This window comes from Coenobita brevimanus, chromosome 90 (genome assembly GCF_032717465.1).
Source record: "Coenobita brevimanus isolate Jiangsu-jjx chromosome 90, ASM3271746v2, whole genome shotgun sequence".
In the NCBI taxonomy this organism is placed as follows: Eukaryota; Metazoa; Arthropoda; class Malacostraca; order Decapoda; family Coenobitidae; genus Coenobita; species Coenobita brevimanus.
The window spans coordinates 27749201-27772719 of NC_137043.1; the positions used below are offsets into that span (position 1 = coordinate 27749201).

Consider the following 23519-nt stretch of genomic DNA (forward strand, 5'->3'; position numbering starts at 1 on the left):
GACAGCATATGACAGAGTGGACAGACAAAGAATGTGGAAAAACATTAAAACTATATGGAGTAAATGGGAAGCTGCTGAGTGGTGTGAAGAGTATGTATGAGGGCACTAGGGCTGCAGTGCATGTGGATGGTGAACTGTGTTACTTTTTCTATATGAATGTAGGACTGAAACAGGGATGTGTCATGTTTCCATGTCTGTTCAAATTGTATATGGTTGGGTTATAAAAGAGATACAAGGTATGACATGTTTCAATGTCTGTTCAATTTGTACATGGATGGAGTCATAAAAGAGATACTGCAGAAGGGTGGGCAGTGGAAGTTGGTGCGGCCCTAATGAGAGAGGGCAGCATTTAGAACCTTCCTGTTCTGTTGTTTGCAGATGATACTGTATTGTTAAGATGAAGGGGAACTGCAAGACTTGGTGAGTGAGTTTTGGAAAGTATGTAAGAAAAGGAATCTAAAGAAGAATGTAGGGAGGAGTAAATGAAGTCAATGAATACACAGCGAGGCTGGAGAGTGAGGAAATGGAAAATGTGAGTGCTTTAAGTACTTGGGTAGTGTGATGAGTAAGGAAGGAAATTTAGAGGATGAAGTACTTGAAAGGGTACAACAGGGAAGAAAGGTTGCCCGTTCACTGAAAGACGTGCTAAGAAGTAGGGACATGAGCATGGATGAAAAAAGTCGTTGATACCCACTCTAAGGAATGGAAGAGAAACCTGTACCTTGCTGGGACGCAAATCAAGAGTGAGAGCAGTGGAAATCAGTTACAGTATTTGAGAGGTGCATATGGAGCTAAATGGAGATGCAGACAGACAAGTGAGGAAGAGCAGAAGCATTGTGGTGTGGATGTGGGTATGACAGAAAGTGTTAGGAGAAATACACTTAGGTGGAGAGAGAGAGAGAGAGAGAGAGTGTATGTAAGTGGAGGGCAGGAAGAGGGAGAAGGAGACAGAGGATGAGATGGAGGGATGAACTGGAGATGTAATAATAATAATAATAATAATAATAATAATAATTTGTGGCAGGTGGTGGCGCTCACCATCCACTTACTCTATGTACACCCACCCCTCTGCCATCACGTGTTCTGCTATTGCTGTTTACTGCTATCAAGCACAACCCAAAAGCTGCCATCCTCATGCTATCATGCACCTGAACACGTTATCACGCACACAAAACCTGGGTGTGTCGGTGGATTTGAATCGCCAAGGCCGTGCGGCACACTGCAGCTGATTGGTGCTATGTCATCGGCCACCCTTGCTCTGAGATTGGTCCACTTTCCTGCCAATTCAGTCAAGTACACATCCCAGCATGGATAGCTGTGAAAGTGGTGTGCTGTGTACCAAAAACTTTTTTTGTGAGAACAATGGCCTACAAACCCCCCAAGAAACCCCCAACCATCGCTCAGCGTAAGGCAGTGGGACTTTCAAGGGAGGTAAAGAAGAGAAGACCCTTATACATACTCAAAAACAAGATATTTGCAAGTTGACTGATGTCCAGTACTATGATGCCTTCTTGGATGATCTGGACCGGCAGAGGCAGGATGTTCTGCTATGCAAGGGGCAGGCCACTGAGGCGTCTGGTGGCCATTAACCCACTTGCAAGCCTCAGAACACTTCAAACCACCCAAGCCTCCATTCATCCCCATAAATGTAACTGTGATGGCCTTTTATGTTGTCTATTTATTGTTTATAGTGTTGTGGATTTTATGTATTTTCATGTTGGAGCAATGTTTGGTAAGAAAATATATGCAAAGAGAGGTATAATAGGCAAAAAATGTAGGTAGATCTGCCACCCAATAACCAATCAGAATTATTCCCACTGATTCTTCATTTCAGCTATCACACATTTCAGCTATCACGTGCAGTTGCATAACCAGTTGCATAACCAATCAGGCGTGACAGCACGTGGGTGGGTCTAGTGCTGCTTTAGGTGTCCGCCCTTTCCTCTCTTCCATCCTTCCTCTTCTGTCTTTCTTTCCTTCATCCTTTCCTCTTCTTTCTGCCTATGGGTGACTACACTATGTGACAAGTCAAATGGTTGCCACCCAGCATAGTACATGGCTTCCTGGTGTCCAGGAAACCATTTGGCTTGTCACTCAGTGTAGACACCCACAGGCAGAAGGAAGAGGAAAGAATGAAGGAAAGAAAGACAGAAGAGGGAGTGTATAGTTACCCATAGGCAGAAGGACGCGGAAAGAATGAAGGAAAGAAAGACAGAAAAAGATGGAAGGAGAAGAGGAAAGGGCAGACACCCAAGAACAGCACTACATCAAGTGAGTGGATGGTGAGCGCCCCCATCTACCACATATTATTATTATTATTGTTATTATTGTACTGTACATACATACATACATAAATACATCATCCAATCCTACGTTGCCCAATGAGGAGCGTAGGAACCCGGGGCTAGGCAAATTACAGTAGTCCTGACAAAGATGAGAGTGACAAGCCTCACTCACCCGGGTGGCATTACGTGAGCAATAAACCCCAACCATCCCTTGGATATAAACCTTCACCAGCTCAATCCGATTGGAGTGCCACAATTACCCACTAAACCATCATGCGCCATAATTTGGTTATATGGCTACCACCCAGTGTAGTAAATGGTTTCCTGGTGTACAGGAAACCATTTGGCTTGCCACTCAGTGTAGAGTCACACACAGGTAAAAGGAACAGGAAAGACTGAAGGAAAGAAGGACCAAAGAGGAAGTGTAAAGTCACCCATGGGCAGACGGACATAGAAAGAATGAAGTAAAGAAAGACAGAAGGGGAGGGAGAAACGATTAATATGTTCTTTGTAATTTAACTCTGAATTTAAAATAAACAACCGGATTTTGAACAGAACTGACTGGAAGAAGCTGCGACACACCAATTTTCAAAGTATACAGGGGAAGGGGGTGGGAAAATTGGATGTAGGGCATTGAAATGGCAGGGGCCAGGGTGACATGGAGGTGATTTGTTTGTAGCCACCCCTTATGGGATTTGGATGTCTGGCTATATACAGATAGACAGATAGCTGGTAGCAGCATGAATGAAAAACCAAAGATGCCTACAGGCTGAAGACGCTTATGGGCCACATTGTACTGTTTGTCAGTCTGAGCTGCCAGTTATCCAAATTTTTCAGTTAATACTTCATCATACAGTAGAAGTCCGATTTTTCGGCATCTATGGGACCAGGCAAGTGCCGAAAAATCAAAATTGCCGAATTATCAAAAACCCTACCCACTCAGTACATTATATGTTTCGGTGAACACTATCATCACTACTCATATCATTACAAATGTGTTTGGAGAGAGTACTGTATACTGTTTGATACTGTACAATACTGTAATGAATACAGTACTATACATGAATATGAAAAATAAAGAAATTAGTGAACATACTGTATATAAATGTAATGGTACGGTAGGCCTACAAGTTCACATGCACTTACCTAAACTTATAGTTGGTTCCTTATTTACATATGTAATGGTGCAGTAGGCCTACAAGTTCACATGCACTTACCTAAACTTATAGTAGGTTCCTTATTTACATATTCTTGCTAACACCAGTTAACTTTCCACTCGTGGAGGCCATTTTCAAAGCACGCAGATGTTTATACTGTTCACAACACACGGCTGGTCCACTCAGGTGTTACAAAGCTCCTGTCTGATGTTACGGTGCTTACAGCAAAACTCGGATAGTAATCTCAGATATTTTTCGGTGCGAAGTTCACAAAGCACACAGAAGAATCGAGAGATGTCGGCAGCAGCACGGCAACAACTCGGAAGAATGGCAGAAGAATGGCGAAACAGATTCTCTTTCCCATGCTAGACTCACTACATGATTGTCCTCTCTTTGTGCTATGGAAGAAAGAGCTAGCCTCTGAGCTTCATGGCAGTGGTAGACTCGTTCCATTACTTCCACTATCTCACTCACTAAGGTGGGTAAAGGCGGGTAGCTAGCTGGCGAGCCTCATGGAGAATTTCAAGACTGACGAAAAAAAATCGGAAAATCTGCCGAACGATCAGAGATTTTCGTAAATGGGACTATTTCTCAAAACTGTCGAAATGTCAGATTTGCCGGGGAATTGGATGCTGAAGAATTAGCCTTTTACTGTATTAGCCTATGATGATGTCAAAACATCTCTGCAAATACCTTTTCATTCTCAAGCTCTTGTGACTCATTCTAAGCTGAAGAAACTAGTCTCTGTTAGCTATAATATAGCACTGATTTTTGACCACAAGAGACTTATGCAATAGCAAACAAACAAACAAACAAACAAAACAAAACAACTACAAAGAATTACTAATTACCCAGTTGATGAGGACAATCTTGGGTCTTGTTGTGTTTGGGTCAATCACCTTGACCACTGCATACATTATCTTACTGCTGTTGAGATCTTCAGCCAGCTCCTCCAGCCCATCCTCTGAAAATCATATATATACTGTATAGTTATTGTTTAAAGTAACTTTCACCTAAAGTTGTTTCATTACTGAGCTGCTAATGAAAAGAAACCTATTTTTCACTTCAAGTTGCTTGTGGGTCATTATACAGTACATTTATTTCTGTGATTCTTTATTGGACTGGTTTGAAGTGAAAAATGGTTTTTCTGCTATCCTGACTCCTATCAAGAACCATAAGCATGTGTAACTTAAAAATAATTTCACTCAAAGTAGCATTCTGCATGCACACAATCTAGATTTTAACTGAAAACTGACTGCACCACATCAGAGTTTCTTCTACACAGGAACTCCTCAGGCACACATGGATTGGAAAATCACAACCTTTTTTCATATAATCATCCGGCCCATCCTCTGAAAATCATATGCAATATTAAAGTCTCTTCCAGATAGGATGTCCTCCTTTTAAGTTGGGGATTGGCTGAAAGAAATATCACAAAACCTGTCTATACACTCGACATGACTGGATCTTGAATTGGCTCTGTTATCTTTTTTTTTTCTTTTTTTCCTTTTTTTTTTTCTGAGAAATTTGCAGGCCTCTGGTCGTTGGTTCCTTCTTTCTTGCATTAAAAAAAAAAAAAGGCTACTGTAAACCTGGGAAATGCAAATCTGCCTTATAGCATGCAATAGAAAATTTAAGAATGTTCCAATAATTTACTGTGGACATAATCAAAAAATATGTAACATATAAAAACAAATCTATGGACGAGTTTATTCCTCTTCCTTCTGCCTACAGGTAACTTTACACTTCCTCTTCTGTCTTTCTTTCCTTCATTCTTTCCTCTTCCTTCTGCCTATGGGTGACTCTACACTAAGTGACAGGTCAAATGGTTTCCTGTTCACTAGGATGCCATTTATCATGTTGGGTGGTAACCATATAACCAAATTATGGTGCCTGGTGGTTTAGTGGATAATTAAGGTGCTCCAATTGGATTGAGCCTGTGTAGGTTTATATCCAAGGGGTGGTTGGGATTTACTGCTCACGTAATGCCACTCAGGGCTGAGTGAGGTCGGTGACTTTCATCTTAAATGTCAGGACCAACTTGCTTAGCCCCAGGCTCCTACGCTCCTCATGGGGCAACACAGGATTAGATGATGATGATGATGATGACGGTATGTGAAAGTGCTATTAGTATGACACACAATACAAAGCACAATATAAATATCAATAAGGTATAGCTTGAGTAACATACCCTTTAATGCAGTAAAATACTGTTGCTTCAGTACGGTAATTCACTCACCTCCTGTTCCCACCAACTTGAGTACATTCGTCTGGCCCTCATACCCAAACAATGCCCTGAAATATCAAATTTTCAACATTAATGCACATCTGTTTTTGCAGGTTTATGGTATGCTAAAACCCCCCCTCAAATGAATAGTATTTAATGAAAACTTTTTTTTGCGCATCCGGAGGGGTGTGCAAAATTTGGTGGAAAACGACTGTGTGGGAGCAGCTGGAGGCTCCCACCCCCCCTCCTGCGATCTCTGCCATGCTGCTCTCACCGAAAATGGCCAATGGCAGGAATTGTTGCCACCACGTTAACACGGACACACTTGCTCAAGCTACTGGATCAGAAAAAAATTTAAAATAGAAAGATCTAAAGATAAATTTGAAAATGGCCTCAATAGCTAACCAGAAACCTGGCCTTCTAAGGGCAGTTCTGGCCATCGCAGCCTCGAGGCCATAACAGCAGCGGCCACAAAACGACGTCAGAGGCCAACGCCACCATGCCTATGTTCTTCACCATGCTGAGTCACCCCTGTATCCAAACTTTCAGCCTCCTGGGTGTGCTGGTATGGCCAGCTATAATACTTATACATACAACATACAATGACAGAATTTTAGTGCGGTACCAGTATAGATCCATATGCAATCAAATGAAAACTGACTGATCAAAGGATATCACAAGCTGTACTGTATTTAGGATATCATCAGACCCCTCGTATGCAAAACTTTTTTTGACTGTGTGTGCAATTTATTCTTTAGTAATATTTAGTTTTCTGTTCTACTACACTCTTTTTAAACTAACTTGGCCTACAACTACCATAACTCCATCATCATGAATGCAGGGTTGTAAGAACACATTAGCCCTAGAATGTGATGAATGCAATGTCTCTCCTGAAATGTTACGAAAATGTAGACCCATACTAGCTACTGTCTCTTTCTGCAATTAAGCTACATGAAATATGCTGCAAAAGGATGAAAATCACAACCAAGTTAGAGGAATGGCTGTTTGATATTGCATTAAAAAAAAAAAAAAAAAAAAAAAAAAAAAAAAAAATCAATTTCACTCTTGAAATGTTATGAAAATGTAGACCCATAGTAGCTACTGTCTTTTTCAGCAATTAAGCTACATGAAATTAGCTGCAAAAGGATGAAAATCACAACCTGGGGGTAGGGGGGTTTTCAAGAATACTCCCCCAGTATCCCTGCTTGTCGTAAAAGGCGACTAAAAGGGTTGGCGGAGGGTTAGTGCCCCTCCCCGGAAAACAACTAACTAAAAAAACAAACAAGAAGCCTCGGACAAGGACTGACCAAACGATGACGACCCAGGACCGGACAAAGGACTTGGTAATGAGTACATGGAATGTAAGAGGAGCGAATGATGAGGTGAAAGAGAGAGAGATTGTTCAGGTGCTTGAGGGTGCGAAAGTGGATGTATGTGGAATAACTGAAACAAAATGGAGAGGAGAAAGTGTGAGAGAATGGGAGTATGGATGGGGTATATGTGCAGGAGTAGGTGAGAATGAGAGGGCAAAGGAAGGAGTATGTATAGTTGTGAGTAAAAGATGGAAGAAGAGCAAAAGACAGTATGAATCAGTTGGGTCAAGGATTGTGTGGGTAAAGTTGAAAGTTGGAATACAAACGTGGGCGATTGTGTGTGTGTGTATGCGCCAACGCAAGATCGTGCTAGAAGAGTGAGAGAAGAGTTCTGGACAAATGTGGAAGTGTGCATGGAAAAGTTTGGAAGGAATGAGAGAGTGTTTTTGATTGGTGATAAGAATGGTAAAGTTGGGAATGTGAAGGTGGATGGAACAGTTGATGAGTGGGGTGTGCCTGCTGAGATAGATGAGAATGGGAGTGCGTTAGTGGAAATTTGTGCTGGGAGGGGGTTGGTGATAGCCAATACCCTCTTCAGGCATAAAATGATCCACAGGTATACATGGCGAGTGATGAGAAGGGTGGGTGGTGAACTGAATGAAAGGAAGGCAATGATTGATTATGTGTGTGTGGATGAAAGGATGCGAAGATGTGTAAAGGATGCAAGAGTGTATAGAGGTTGGGGGAGTGGACTTTCTGATCACTACTTGGTGGTGGCCAGAATTAGAATGCAAGTAAGATGGAGGAATAGAAGAAGGGGAAGACGAGAGGAAGGAGTAGTTGCAAAGAGAGTGGAAAGGTTACAAGAGGATGAGAAAAAGGCACAGTATAAGAGAGAAGTGGAGGAACGATTGGGTAAATATGAATTGGAGCAGATGGGAGACGTGGAAGGTGTGTATAAGATATTTACAGAAGAAATATGTGCAGCATGTGATGTGGTGTGTGGAAGGAAGAGAAGACGGAGGGGGGTGCAAGGAACAGCGTGGTGGACTGAAGAGGTGAAACAGGCTGTGGCACAAAAGAAGAAAGCATACAATGAATGGATGAGAAATAGGGGCGTGGAAGAAGTTGAGAGGCGGAAGAGAGAGTTATATGTGGAAAGAAAGAGAGAGGTGAAAAGATTAGTAAGAGAGAGTAAGAAGGGAGTGGATGAGGAATTTGGAAGGAATTTGAGTGTAAAGTGGAGGGACTGTAAGAAAATGTTCTGGAGAGAAGTGAAAAGAGTAAGACAGGGTGGAAGTGAAGTTAGCAGGGGAGTGAAAGATAAAAATGGTAGATTACTAGTGGAGAGGGGAGAAAAAGTGAACAGATGGAGAGAACACTTTAAGGAATTGTTGAACGTAGAGGATGGAAGTAATGCGAGTATAAGTGGCTGGGGAATGGCTGGGAGAAGGAGGGAGGTGAGAAGACAGGAAGAAATCAGTAGGATAGAAGTTGTGGAAGCAATGAAGAAAGTTAAAACGGGGAAAGCCCCAGCAATTGATGGAGTGTGTGGTGAAATGCTGAAGCATGGGGGAGAGACAGTAGTAGAATGGATGTGGAAGATGTGCAGATTGGCCTGGGAGGAAGGTAGAGTCCCGGAGGATTGGAAGTCAGGTACTGTATACTTATTACCTTGTACAAAGGAAAAGGGGGAAAAAGAAGTGTGTGGTAATCATAAGGGCATTTGTCTTCTTAGTATAATAGGAAAAGTGTATGGTAGGATACTTACAGACAGAGTTAGAGAAAGAACAGAGAAATTAGTTGGAGAAGAACAGGGAGGCTTTAGGAAGGGAAGAGGTTGTGTAGATCAGATATTCATTCTTAGATCTTTAGTGGAAAAGTTTCTAGAGAAGGGAAAGAAGTTGTATGCGGCTTTCATGGATTTGGAGAAAGCATATGACAGGGTGGATAGACAAGGATTGTGGAAAGTGTTAAGAACATATGGAGTAGATGGGAAGTTGTTGAATGCTGTGAAGAGTATGTACGATGGTGCGAAGGCTGCAGTGCGTGTGGATGGTGAACTAAGTGAATTTTTCTCTTTGAAAGTTGGTTTGAAACAGGGATGTGCCATGTCTCCATGGTTGTTCAATCTGTACATGGATGGGGTAATAAAAGAGGTACAAGGTAGGGTAGTGGATGTTGGAGTGGCCCTGGTGAGAGAGGATAGTGTTTGGAAACTCCCTGTACTGTTGTTTGCAGATGATACTGTGTTGTTGAGTGAAGACGAAGGGGAGCTGCAAGGCTTGGTGGATGAGTTTGAGACAGTGTGTAAGAAACGGAATCTAAAGGTGAATGTAGGGAAGAGTAAAGTGATGGTCTTTGAGAGAGGTGAAGTTAGTGAATGTACAGTGAGGTTGGATGGTGAGGAATTGGAAAATGTGAGTACGTTTAAGTACTTGGGTAGTGTGATGAGTAAGGATGGAGGTTTGGAGGGTGAAGTGCTTGAAAAGGTACAGCAGGGAAGAATGGTTGCTGGTTCTTTGAAAGCAGTGATAAGAAACAGGGAAGTGAGCATGGAAGTGGAAAAGCTACTACATGAGAGTATTGTGATACCAACTCTAACGTACGGAAGTGAAGCTTGGACATTGTTGGAAGGACACAAGTCAAGAGTGAGAGCAGTGGAAATGAGTTATTTAAGAGGAGCCTGTGGAGTCACATGGAAAGACAGGCTGACAAATGAGGATATAAAGGAGCGTTGTGGTGTGGATGTGGATGTGATAGGAAGCGTTATGAGGAACACACTGAGGTGGTTTGGCCATGTGGAGAGGATGGAGGGTGAAAGACTGATGAAGAGAGTGTATGTGAGTGAGGTGGAGGGGGGAAGAGTGAGGGGGAGGCCGAGGATGAGATGGAGGGATGGGGTGGAGAAGTATATGAGAGAGGGGGGTGTGAGCTGAGAGCAGGGCAGTGAAATGGCGGGGGACAGGGCGACTTGGAGGCAATTTGTTTGTGGCCACCCCAAACAGGATTGAGGCGTCTGGCAATAGATAGATAGAAATCACTCCCCCCCCCCACCTCCTGCTGTGCCACCACAGACACATCTTGGCTCTACAAAATACAGTAATCCCTCGATTATCCAACACAGGCTAATGAAGCCAAAGGTATATTCGGATACAGGTGACATCTGGATACAGAGCAATATCCTCTACTGTACCTATACCCAACCTATAGCTAAGTACAGTACCCCTCCTAATTTTGGCAGTGTTCTCTGTCCTTCAGCTGTATTTGGACATCAAAACACACAAAGGGATATCCAATGTAATGCTAGACACTAAGAAAACAATGCATAAACAACAAAAATCCATAAATACCCTACATATATGTACAGCACCCCTTCTAACTGTGGCAGTGTTCTTTGGTCTTTCAGTTATTCAGACGTCAAAAGGCACATGGCAACATCCAGTATAATGCTAGACACTAAAAAAATAATGCATAAATAATAAAAATCCACAAACACCTTAACTATAGGTAAAATACCCTTCCTAATTGTGGCAGTGTTCTTCGATCTGTTCAGCTATGTAGGTATCACATCACACATCGGAATATCCATTAAAATGCTGCTGTGGACACTAAGAAAACAATGTATGAACAATGAAAATCCACAAAAAAATCAATGAAGACAACGGTTGCAAAAAATTAACCTTCTCAGGAACCGTAAGTTTTCAAGTTTCAAGTACCGTACTGTAAGTGAAGACTGGAGAACTGAGATATGGTTGATTCTGCAGGCTCAAGGAAAAGCATTTCCAGGGCCAAATTTGTTCCAGGAAAATGGTTTTATTAGTACAAATTGTATACCATCATCTACCATAAATGAAGCTAATACAAACACTCAATACTGATGAGTAGAAGTACAGAAAAGCAGTGAGAATAAACTTGTTCAAGAGTACAAAGTAGCTTCAAATAACCTCCCAACATACTAGTGCAAAACTGCCTGCCGTGCAAGAGCTAGGCATATGTTCAGATGAAGAATCTCACAAGCTTTCTCGTGGTGTTTTTTTGAATTTTGATACAACCAACAGTATATATTTGATTAAACTGCTAAAAATTAAAATACTGTACTCACTGGTGGCGATGCAGGAAGGTAAATTGTGGCATAAGGCAGCACACTAAGCAGGGACAGGGAAGGCAGGGCAGGGGGTCAGGAAGGGAGACACACCTGGAAGTGCTGAGCTTGGATGAGGATGGAGGAGGGACAGGTGGGGGGGGGGGTGAGAAGCGAGGCTGGCTGGGGGACTCTGACCATTCGGTAGGGAGCTGGACAGCCATATTTGCTCAGGTTGTGGGTTGCGCTCTGTATTATTCACACACGGCTGTTAGCGTCCAAGTGATCAGGGCTGCCGGGGTACTTTGACCATTTGGTGGGAAGCTGGATGGTCATTCTGCTCAGGTTGTGAGTTGCGGTCTGTATTACTCACATGCAGCCGATAGTGACCGAGTGATCTGGGCTGCCAGAGGACTTTGACCATTCAGTATGGAGCAGGGCAGACATCTTGCTCTGACTGTGTGTTACAGGTCTGCATTACTCTCATGCTGGAGGAACTTTCCTAGTGATCTGAGCTGCCAGGGGACTGTGACCATTTGGTAGGGAGCCAGACAGCCATTCTGCTGAGCTTGTAGGTTATGTGCCTGTATTACTGGTACTATTATGCTGGCTAAACTTTCCAAGTTATAGGAGGCAATTAGGCGACTCTGACCGTTTGGTAGGGAACCAAAAAGCCATTTCTGCTCAGCTTGTGGGCTCCATCTATTACCCACACATGGCTGGAGAGCCTGGCCGGCCACTCAACCAATTTTTTGATTTTGTAGGCCATCCAGTCGCCGATGTTGGAACTATTATGTTCAGATAAGGACAAGTAATCCCGGATAAAGATTTAATAGAGCAAATTCCTAACATCCGGATAGGGAATGTCCAGATAATCGAGTGATTACTGTAATTAACGATGTCACTAAATCACAAACATGCATTTTGAAGACCCATACTGCTATCACCTCCAACACTCAACACATTCCCTCCTACAAAGAATGAGCAAACATACTCGTAAACCACTGAGCAAACATAAGGCACTCAGCTAACACCAATATCTCTCTATCTAACTATTGCCAGATGCCACAATCCCGTAAGGGGTGGCCATTTGACTTTGAGTTATTTGTTTTACGGGGAGGGGCACTAACCCTCCACCAACCCATTTGTTGACACGTAGGGAGCACGTATGGTTTGGTTATATGGTTACCACCCAGCGCTGTAAATGGTTTCTTGGCTTACAGGAAACCATTTGGCTTGTCACTCAATGTAAAGCCACCTGTAAAGGAAAGAAAAGCGATAAGAAGTGACAGGAAAGATGGGAGAAATAGGAAGAGAGGAGGGCACGCACAGAAAAAGCATGATAAAGGCTAAGGAAGAAGTAGGCAGCACTACGTCAAGTGAGTGGATGATGGTCGCCACCACCTACCACCAATATACATCAAGTAAAAAATAATAATAATACAGTAAAATGAAATAAAAAATAAAGGCAGTCCTTTCTACTTGATCACCATGCAATCCCATTCACTCCAGAAGATACTTCACAATGTTATTAAGAAAACAAAGAACTCTACAAGCACAGGGCCAGATGGCATCAGCAACCAACGATACATCTGAAACATTTAGGACCACTCCAGGCCTTCAAAAACATCAGCAACTACTCATACACATACTGTAGTATTCCCAGTGCAATACTTGGAAACTGTTCATTGACAAAATGGAGAAAGAAACATCGATGTGGGACTTAGTGTGTATTGATGTTTTGCCTCATGGCTTCCTCAGAATAATTGCATTCTGAGGAAGCCATGAGGCGAAACGTCAATACACACTAAGTCCCACATCGGTGTTTCTTTCTCCAGCATTTGCAAATACAGAACAATCATCACTAAACTTTAAGCTAAATATCACCTAACACTCACTTCCCGATACAGAACCATAATACTGCTTAGCACAACATCCAAAAAATAACTGAATACTGTAGCTACCTCATTCTCATTAAAGACACTTTCCATGTCCCTTTTGTTCCTTCACAACATGGATTCAAAGCATTGCACTGTACACACAACACGATAGCTACTAGAAGTTGCCACTACATAGCCTACAGTAGCTATATCATGCTGCCCAGCAAACCACCCCAACCCACCTTCACATAACCAGTAGGTAGTGACTCTTTAAGATCCAACCTGGCGACTCAATTCTCAACAATCAGTTCTTGTGCAGGCACTAAAAACATACCAGTACCAATCAGCTATTCCCCCCACATTCCCCCATATCATGCTCATCCCCACTGCCCCAGTCCCTATCCTTCCCTGAGTGGACCTGCCCTCAAGAAACATCAATACTGTACTGTGATTACAGTACCATACTTTTTATAAGGTCATGCTTGGCCTGTCTCCCACAACTGATGGTTTTCCCTGTTAAATAAGTTACTATCTATCTGTCTATTGCCAGAAGCCTTAATCCCGTACGGGGTGGCCACAAACAAATCGCCTCCACGTTGCCCTGTCCCCCGCCATTTCACTCCCCTGCTCCCAACTCACACCCCCCTCTCTCATATACCTCTCCACTCCATCCCTCCATCTCATCCTTGGCCTCCCTCTCCCTCTCCCCCCTTCACCTCACTCACATACACTCTCTCAACCTCCATCCTCTACACACGGCCAAACTACCTCAGTGTGTTCCTCCTAACGCTTCCTATCACATCCACATCAACACCACAATGCTCCTTTATATCCTCATCTGTCGGCCTGTCTCTCCATGTGACTCCACAGGCTCCTCTTAAATAACTCATTTCCACTGCTCTCACTTTTGACTTATGTCCTTCCAACAACGTCCAAGCTTCACTTCCATACGTTAGAGTTGGTATCACAATACTGTCATGTAGTAACTCTTTCACTTTCATGCTCACTTCCCTGTTTCTTATCACTTCTTTCAAGGAACCAGCAACCTTTCTTCTTTGTTGTACCCTTTCAAGCACTTCACCCTCCAAACTTCCATCCTTATGCATCACACTCCCCAAGTACTTAAACGTACAGTACTCACATTTTCCATTTTCTCACCATCCAACCTCACTGTACATTCACTAACTTCACCTCTCTCAAAGACCATCACTTTACTCTTCCCTACATCCACCTTTAGATTCCATTTCTTACACACTCTCCCAAACTCATACACCAAGCCTTGCAGCTCCCCTACCTCTTCACTTAAAAACACAGTATCATCTGCAAACAACAGTACAGGGAGTTTCCAAACATTACCCTCTCTCATTAGGGCCTTACCAAAATCCACTGCCTTACCTTGTTAATATGTTACCATACTGGAAAATAGATATATGCCTTTTTCACATCAATACACTTGTAACCCAAATCTGTGTACCAACCAATTACTGTATGGTACAGTAAAGCATACATGCATTACACACAATGGATGAGTGCTTTGCTTCTTGAATTAAAAGTTAATAATGGTACGGTACCTAAAATTCATGTGCAACAGCCCAATATATTAAGTCCTAAATATATACACCAATTGCATACCAGGTACGGTATTTATACAGTATTTTCATGCCCAGTTACTGTAATTCAGAGGGGTGAATTAAAATGAGGGTACCAGTATATGGAATATACAGTGCATTCTCCATCTAAACATTTAATAGTGAAATATGTAGCTAGGCCTACATGGGAAATTGTCATGACCATGAGGACAGGCCATATGAACATGCCAGTTCTGCCAAGGCCACAGCAGTGTTTGACCCAAAAGATACTGTACATCTTTTCACAATAATTACCACCAAAAAAAGAAAAGCCAAAACCTCAGTCTTGTCATTACTGTGGAAGAACAATAATAGTGTGCTTAATGTTCGTCTTCAATCTGCTCATGGTGACGTTAATTTGTTTCTATCTTGCTGGAAGACATGAATAAATTGTGCATCTGCAGCATGGTGATGTTAAATTGTTTTTATCTTGCTGGAAGACATGAATAAATTGTGATCATGTACTGATGAAACTAATGGAGAAATTTCACCTTTTTAGATTTGCTGGGGGGGGAAAAAAAAAAAAAGGCCTCATGTGACTTAAGTTACAAAATGTACTGCAGTCAGGGAGATAGATAGATAGAGAGAGAGAGAGAGAGAGAGAATTACAGGGCACAGCCTATGCTGTAACAGACTAGTACCATACTGTATCATCCTACACCTCTTTTACCGTATTCTCGTCAGATAAGGAAGCTTCCAAACACCTTTTCCTAGGGGAGTTTTATTTAGCTTATTACATCTTACTTTCTTATTCTGTGTTGCATAGCCTACTTGCATGAATACCGTAGCTAACACACAAAAGGCTATTAATTAGCAATATCCAAAAATACACTGCTAAGAAATAGGTATCAGTAAGCTTCCTAACCAAACGAAAATACCACCCTTAGTCTTACCTACTAATATACAAGGCAAGGAAGGGGTAGAAAAAAAGTGTATAAGCAGGTAAAAAAAAAAACTGAATGTTTCAGAAAAAGGAGGGAAACAAAGGGAAATTATGCCAGGCAACATACAGTAGCACAGACTGCATGTGCTGCTACCTAACTATTAGCCTATCCAAATAAGCAGAGAACACTAATTAAAAAAAAAAAATAGGCATTAAATGTAATCCCTGAAAGAAGAAGCCTACAACAAGCAGGCACAGAAGAAGGGCACAAGACAAGATGAAGCAGTTACAGTGGAGTCAGAGTACAATGTGGGAATCAATGCTTGGTGGTAGTAGTAAACATGATAAAGAAAACTCTTCTGTGGGTAGTTGCAGAAATTTAACATTAAATAACGGACCTAATCTAACCTCACTTTAAGCATCTACCGGTACTGTCTACTGTGTGTAGATAAGGATAATACCAGCCAACCACTTGCACAAGGTGGATGAGGGTGCTGAACAAGGTTACCTTTATAATACAGTACTGGCATTCATTTTAATGCTTTAAACTTTACAATCCGTGGGGTGTCTCCTCAAAGCTACATAAAACTGTTTGGCCTTAGCAGGTGGTGGTGACCATCATCCACACTAAAAGAAGAAGCCTACAACAAGCAGGCACAGAAGAAGGGCACAAGACAAGATGAAGCAGTTACAGTGGACTCAGAGTACAATGTGGGAATCAATGCTTGGTGGTAGTAGTAAACATGATAAAGAAAACTCTTCTGTAGGTAGTTGCAGAAATTTAACATTAAATAACGGACCTAATCTAACCTCACTTTAAGCATCTACCGGTACTGTCTACTGTGTGTAGATAAGGATAATACCAGCCAACCACTTGCACAAGGTGGATGAGGGTGCTGAACAAGGTTACCTTTATAATACAGTACTGGCATTCATTTTAATGCTTTAAACTTTACAATCCGTGGGGTGTCTCCTCAAAGCTACATAAAACTGTTTGGCCTTAGCAGGTGGTGGTGACCATCATCCACACTAACTGTTGCCTACTTCTTTCTTCCACCTTTAGGCTATCACTCTATCTGTGTCTTCCTATCACTTTTCCTATTTCTCCCTTTCCTTCCTGTCACATATTATTACCGGTTGTCTCCTTTCCAGTTCAGGAGGCTCTTCACTAAGCGACAAGCCTAATGATACAGTACTTCTTCAGAACCCAGTGTAGGATATTTGACTGCATAGCCTCACAGCTGACTAACCTTCACATCGCCCTTAGCATTGAAATTACCATTTTGGGTGATTTTAACATACATAGGCCTAATGTAGAATGGTCATCGCACTCTGCCAGAACTGATGATACTGGTCTAGAATGCGAGCTGTTTGCTGAACTGTTTAATCTCATACAGTTGGTAAACCAACCAACCAGAATACCAGATAATCCTGACCATTATACCTATCTTTTGCATCTGTTCCTGACAAATAATCCAGATCAATACAGGACAGATGTATTGCCACCACTTGAATTCTCTGACCACAATCTCATCAAAGCCTCATTAGTCAGCTACCCTAAACTTCCCTACTCTGAACCTGTCAGGGTGACCAGATGGCACTTTGACAGAGCAGACTGAGATGGATTCAGAAATTATCTCGATGACATTCCTTGGCAGTCATTCTTCTCTGGTGACATCAGTTCTACCCACTCTCACATTAATGACTTAATTCAAGCTGGTATGGAACTGATCATACAGGTACCAAGTCAATAGTTCACTAAAAGATTGGACTCCCCAAAATGGTTTCATAGCAACTGTGCCACATCAATGGCCCAAAAGTCATTAGCATAAAATCTTACTTAAAACAGAAACATCTGAGTCAGTCAGTCAATTCAAAATTGCTAGTATCCATGCAAAAGCAATAATAAATCTCGCTAAATCGAACTTTCTTCACAACCAAGCATCCAAATTACTAAACAATCCTAATGATAATGGAATATTCTGGTCAACTCTTAATTCTTTCAATAATAACTTTAACAAGTCATCACCCATTCCCCCACTAAAATCTTCTGATGGTAACATTACATATGACCCGCATGCTATAGTGAATATCCTTGCCAGTAAATTTGCCAGAAATTCTACATTAAAGGAAGTCAACCTGAACGTCTGAGTACTAGAACTTGACTCTTCCAATATTTCATTCGTTCATTCATTGCCAGACGCCATGTATCCCAAACGGGGTGGCCAACGGCTTAGAGTTAATTGTTTTACAGGGAGGGGCACTAATCCTCCACCAGCTCCACTTAAAATAGAGACTAGATACATAAAATCCATCCTAGACAATTTACCAACCAACAAAGCTCCATGGCCAGGTGGAATTCCTCTGATTGTTTTTAAAAAGTGCTCCCTAGAACCTGCTTCTCTTCTCGCTAAATTATTCAGACTATGCATATGTGCTGCAGCCTACTTCTTCATTCCCTAATTCTTGGAAGGAAGCCAATATCCACCCAATTCCGAAGAAGAGAATTTCCTCTGACCCCACTGATTTCAGACCAATATCACGTAATCTCTTGGTAAAAGTATATATTTGAAATTGTAATGAATAAGCATATACCAGCAGTTAAACATCATGAATCCAACAACTTAATTAGTGAATTAGTGATAGATACAGTAAAAGTCCAATTCTTCGGCATCCAATTCCCTGGCAAATCTGACATTTCGGCAGTTTTGAGAAATAGTCCCATTTACGAAAATCTCTGATCGTTCGGCAGATTTTCCAATTTTTTTCATCCCCTCTACTGCTGGGGACTTCTTCCAGCAGTAGCAGACTCCAATCAACCCCTTCTATTGTACATATGTAAATATGGAACCTACTATAAGTTTAGGTAAGTACATGTGAACTTGTAGGCCTACTGTATCATTACATTTATATACAGTATGTTCACTAATTTCTTTATTTTTCATATTCATGTATAGTACTGTATTCATTACAGTATTGTACAGTATCAAACAGTATACAGTACTCTCTCCAAACACATTTGTAATGATATGAGTAGTGATGATAATGTTCACCGAAACATACAAGGTACTGAGTGGGTAGGGTTTTTGATAATTCGGCAATTTTGATATTTCGGCACTTGCCTGGTCCCATAGATGCCGAAAAATAGGACTTCTACTGTAGTATGATTTCTGCCAAGAAAGATCCACCATTGTTATACAGTACCCAGTCTCCTGACTCAAACCATCCACCCATCAACTGACCACCATGGAGAAACTCATGCAGTATCCCTTGATATTTCTAAAACTTCTGACAGAGTGTGGCACCATTCCCTGCTATCCAAGCTCCCTTGCAATGGACTAACGTCCTTTGTTCCTCTGATTTCCTCATATCTCAGCGACAGAATGATAAAAGTAGATTATGTATATTCTAATTTCCACTCAATTAATGCTGGGATGCCACAAGCATCAGTACTGGCTCTCACCCCATTCCTAATTTATATTAAGCAAATGATCTCTTATCTATCACCCATAATCCCATCCATTCATGTGCAAATGACAACACTTTACAGTTCATTCATTCTTAACCCGCCCCGTCCCGAAGACGTGAATTTACATCCTCACATGATGTGCACTCATATCCCGGAGACGTAAATTAACGCGGCAACATTGCAAGGTCCCTAATTTGCACAATTTTCAATTTTCGCGAGTGATTATTGGCACATATACATGGGACACCTTTCTCTACAAGATGCCAGGCAGGGACAATGCCTTACCCAGCATGACCTCCTCCCCCCCTGCATGACCTTTTCTCAGCAATTCACCTGTTATCAGTGACCTGGCCAGTAAAGCCATGTCATGCCACGGTACGAAATTCAGGGCCAGAGTGATTCCCCAATCGATGACAATGTGGAGGACAAACATTAGAGGAAGAAACAGTCAGAAATGATGATCAGGTAATGTGGCAAAAAAAGGTCAGGAATGGTGATGAGTTAGTGAGTGAAACAATGCTTATGATGCCTATATTACCGTTTGAAAACCAATATACAGGTACTCTCGTACTACATATAAATTCGTACCAAATAAATAAATAAATACCGTTTATGAATGGTGTAGAATAGTTATCCTCCCATAGAACTCGTTTTCTTTGCAGCCAGCCTGATAGAAAACCCTGTAAGGTAAGGAGGTACTCCTACCTGGATCGAGTATTTTAAACCTCAGGTGAGCGATTTCTCTATGAATTTTCGATGTTTCTCACCAAAAGCAGATATTTGAGCCCCCCCAAAAAAAGGTCCAAAAATGTCGGGACTGGGGCGTACCACTGCCCAGAAAACGTCGAGAATGGGTGGGTTAAACACCCAATCACTCAGTATTGTATATACAGCCATCTCCATAAATCATGACTTATCTAGGATCACTGAATGGGGACAAAAATAACCTTACTGGTATCTCATTTAATGCTAGAAAAAACAAATATATACAATTTACTAATAGACAGATACTGCCTGATTCCTACATTACCTTCAATGCTGCTAATATTCCTATCTCCAACAGTACAGTACTGAAATTCTCAGTATTTCACTCAACAATGCCCTTAGCTGGGCCTCTCACATCTGACCTTCAATGCTACTAATATTCCTATCTCCAACAGTGCAGCATTGGAATTCTCAGTGTTTCACTCAACAATGCCTTTAGTTGGGTCTCTCACATCAGATCTCTTGCTAAAACTGCCTCTAAGAAACTTAGATTATTACCGGTATAGAGTTCATAGCTTCTTCACTGACGAGCAGTTAGCTAACGGTATATATATATATATATATAGCGGTTTATAAGAGTCATGTGTGCTCTCGGCTGGAATATTGCTCACCCTTGTGGAATGGATGTGGAGAGGTTGCACTAAAACAACTGGACAAAATTCAGAACAAAGCTGTCAGAATTATTAATAATCTATTACAAATAAACTACCTCCCCTACAGGTAAGAAGGAATGTTGCCTCCCTCCCATTATTTTACAGATACTTTTATGGCAAATGCTCAGACGAAGTTGCATCCACTGCGCCAACTCTCCATGCCTTCCCCTGTGCTACACGGGCATCTGGTATGGTAGCGCTCATGACTGAAAAGTCACACTGCCATATTGCAGAACTTCCGCCTATTAGAAATCTTTTATTCTCCGAACTGTATCTCTTTGGAACTCGCTTCCCCAGAGTTGCTTTTCCCCCCAAACTTCTACCTACAGCTGTTCAAGTCCAACTGTTATACACAGATTTCTAATGAATGGAGGACACCAGTAATCTGCTGTATAGATAATATTTCTTATTAATTTGTATTCCTTCCTCTGTTCTGTTTACATATACTGTATATATATATATATATATATATATATATATATATAGCCAGAAAACAGGGTGATGTGGAGCCTCCTATGGTGCCCCTGCTAACCAGGAGGAACAGCACAAATGTGGCATTCATCTGGAAACCAAACCCCCACACTTTTCCCCACACCTTGTTGTCACAAGGCATTGTCAACTGCGAAGGAACAGGTTCCATGCATAGGATGGCCCTGCTGGGGTGGTTGCTTGCTTGCAGTTGATGGGTCTGCTTGGTGAGACAAACTGGGGCCGATCAACAACTGTCTGGTTTTAGCCAACATAAATACATGGAACATTCTAGACTTGAATGCACGGTTACAAAAATCGCAGTTTTTCAACTAGATGGGTCCTTTCTGAGCTGCTTATAATTTTTTGGCGGAGTGGAAGAAGGGTCAATGTCCAATAATGCCTGGTCTGAAACACAAGTGATGTACCGGTACCTTCAATGGTAATGGAACCAATCTCTATACTCACTGGGGAGGGTTTCAGCTGTATTTCTCCTATAAATATACAAATATAATCTGGATTTGTAAAGGTATTTAATGTCTTCTTTTGCTTTGCTTGATAAATGAATTTTGTGGGCATTAGCCATTCTTGCACTCAGCCAGAGAACTGTCTGACATCAGCCACAATAAAATACAATGCATGTTCTTGGGTTGAATTTATGTCTCTACCAGAAGACCTGCTCACCTTCTGGAGAGCTAGGCTAAGATTAAGATAGACATATCTCTGAAGAATGTCTAACTATCTATCTACTGTATTGCCCGAATGGGTTGGCCATTTGACTCTGAGTTATTTGTTTTACAGGGAGGGGCACTAACCCTCCACCAACCCACTTGACACGTAGGGAGCATGTATGATTTGGTTATATGGTTACCACCCAGCGTTGTAAATGGTTTCTGGGCTTACAGGAAACCATTTGGCTTGTCACTCAATGTAAAGCCACCTGTAATCCCTTAAAATGTGATGCATTAAGCCTGAGAACTAACATCGTCTGTGGAACAGTGAGTTTACATCAAACAATAGCTATATATAATTTAAGATGAAAGATTTCTAACTCCCAAACAGAATTTCACTGACCCTAAATGTTTATGACAACTGATAACATACCATCTGATGTATTAACCAAGCAGTAAAACTTTAGCACACAAGCGCAGCAATTCCACCTATCTTCTTACATTTCTGATTATTAATGATGGTACAGTAACTTTAGTACAATATGCAACACAGATAACCACTTGCAGCTTTTAGACAACAAAACATACAGAACAAATTTCACCTACTTCAGGGTATTTCAGGAAGCTGCCTGGACACAAAAAGCAACTTGCTCACTAACGATCCTGCCAACCTAACTGGAGGGGGGCTTTGCCCCCCAAAGCCCATATGATTTTTTACCATCTAGGATTGCCACTATTACTAACACTGCAAGTCCCCAATTCCTATCAGACCAAAGCCTCTACCCTAAACTATCCTAATTAACCCATGAAAGATCCTTCTGAATTGGAAGTTTGGATGACCTGCACCTGTGTGGTAAAGTATTAATCAAGTGACACTGGTTTAACACCAGTGTCACTAACAGTAATATACAGAACTTTATAATATTACTACAAACTGGATGACATCAGTGAATGACAACTGCCTTACCAGTACTTCTGTTTTACCAGTGGAGGAAAATCCATGCTTGACATTCAGCTTAACTTTAAAGCCTACAGTATGCCTAACTCTCCACAGTGCTCCTTGAGACTGATTCCTTGTCATTGATACCCTACATAAGACCTGTACTGATCATTTGCAAAGCCCAGTGGCCTCCAATATGATGGTATGCCATCAATTTCCTGGTCAGGCATAAGATATAAATCCAGCCAGGGTGGGGGGCGAGCCCGTTCTTCCTGACTTTCTCTGAGGACGTCTACCCTCACCCCACCTGATTAGCATATGCACATTTACGGACGCCTAATAGATTTACAGCACTGCGGCCACTACCGATCTTGCCAGCAACATGCATAAACAGCCACGAAATCACAACACACTGTAATTTTTGCGTAGTTTCATGAAGAATAAACAAACAACAAAAAGGCCTCCTCTAACCCCGGCCATATTTGGGGCGGCTACATAAGACACTAACTCACCAATCTGTGGCCTTTTTATCGCTCACAACGTCATTAAACGCCTGTAATATGAATTCACGGTGCTTTTCCACATCTAAGCTCATGGCGAGTGGAATATCGAAGAAGATTATGTGCACATCCACTCACACCCGGCGCCCGAGGACAACTGAGAAGCGCCACAGATGTAAACAATGAAGAGATGCCACAGAATTTGGCATTTAATTATTATACTGTACTCGGTTTTCCACCAACGACACGTTCTTCAGTTCAAAGTCAGTCGTAATTATTCCATTTCCAATAAACTTGAGTACTTTAAAACGAAACAAGGCCTAAATTATACGTCGCATAAAAAAAAAAAAAAATGGGAAAAGATATCGGAGCAAGATTATTTTCTGCGGCGGATACAAGACCTATGATTAAAGAGGTTTCTGAAAGATTTCATGCATAAACAATCATGCAAAACTGCAGAAATATATTTGTCTGTTGTTATTCAATGTCGTTTCCAACTAACGTTAATTTTGCTCCTGTGCAATAGTGTCACCGTCTTTCTGCTTTCACTACTGGGCATGACCCTATATGGGGGTCTCTCATGAAGAGCCAGATGA

At 41.7% G+C, this 23519-nt stretch overlaps 1 protein-coding gene across 1 annotated transcript in view; it reads right to left on the reverse strand.

The window, feature by feature from the left end:
• Nucleotides 1-23067, reverse strand: part of Abp1 (Actin binding protein 1) — a 135979-nt gene extending 112912 nt beyond the window's left edge. Inside the window, exons 1-3 of the mRNA XM_080281657.1 lie at nucleotides 22936-23067; nucleotides 5682-5737; nucleotides 4294-4406 (exon numbers count right to left, since the gene is read on the reverse strand). Of these exons, the coding sequence (XP_080137783.1) occupies nucleotides 4294-4406; nucleotides 5682-5737; nucleotides 22936-23018 (252 nt within the window). The 5' untranslated portion in view covers nucleotides 23019-23067. The remainder of the gene's footprint in view (nucleotides 1-4293; nucleotides 4407-5681; nucleotides 5738-22935) is intronic.
• Between the last annotated feature and the right edge of the window lie 452 nt (nucleotides 23068-23519).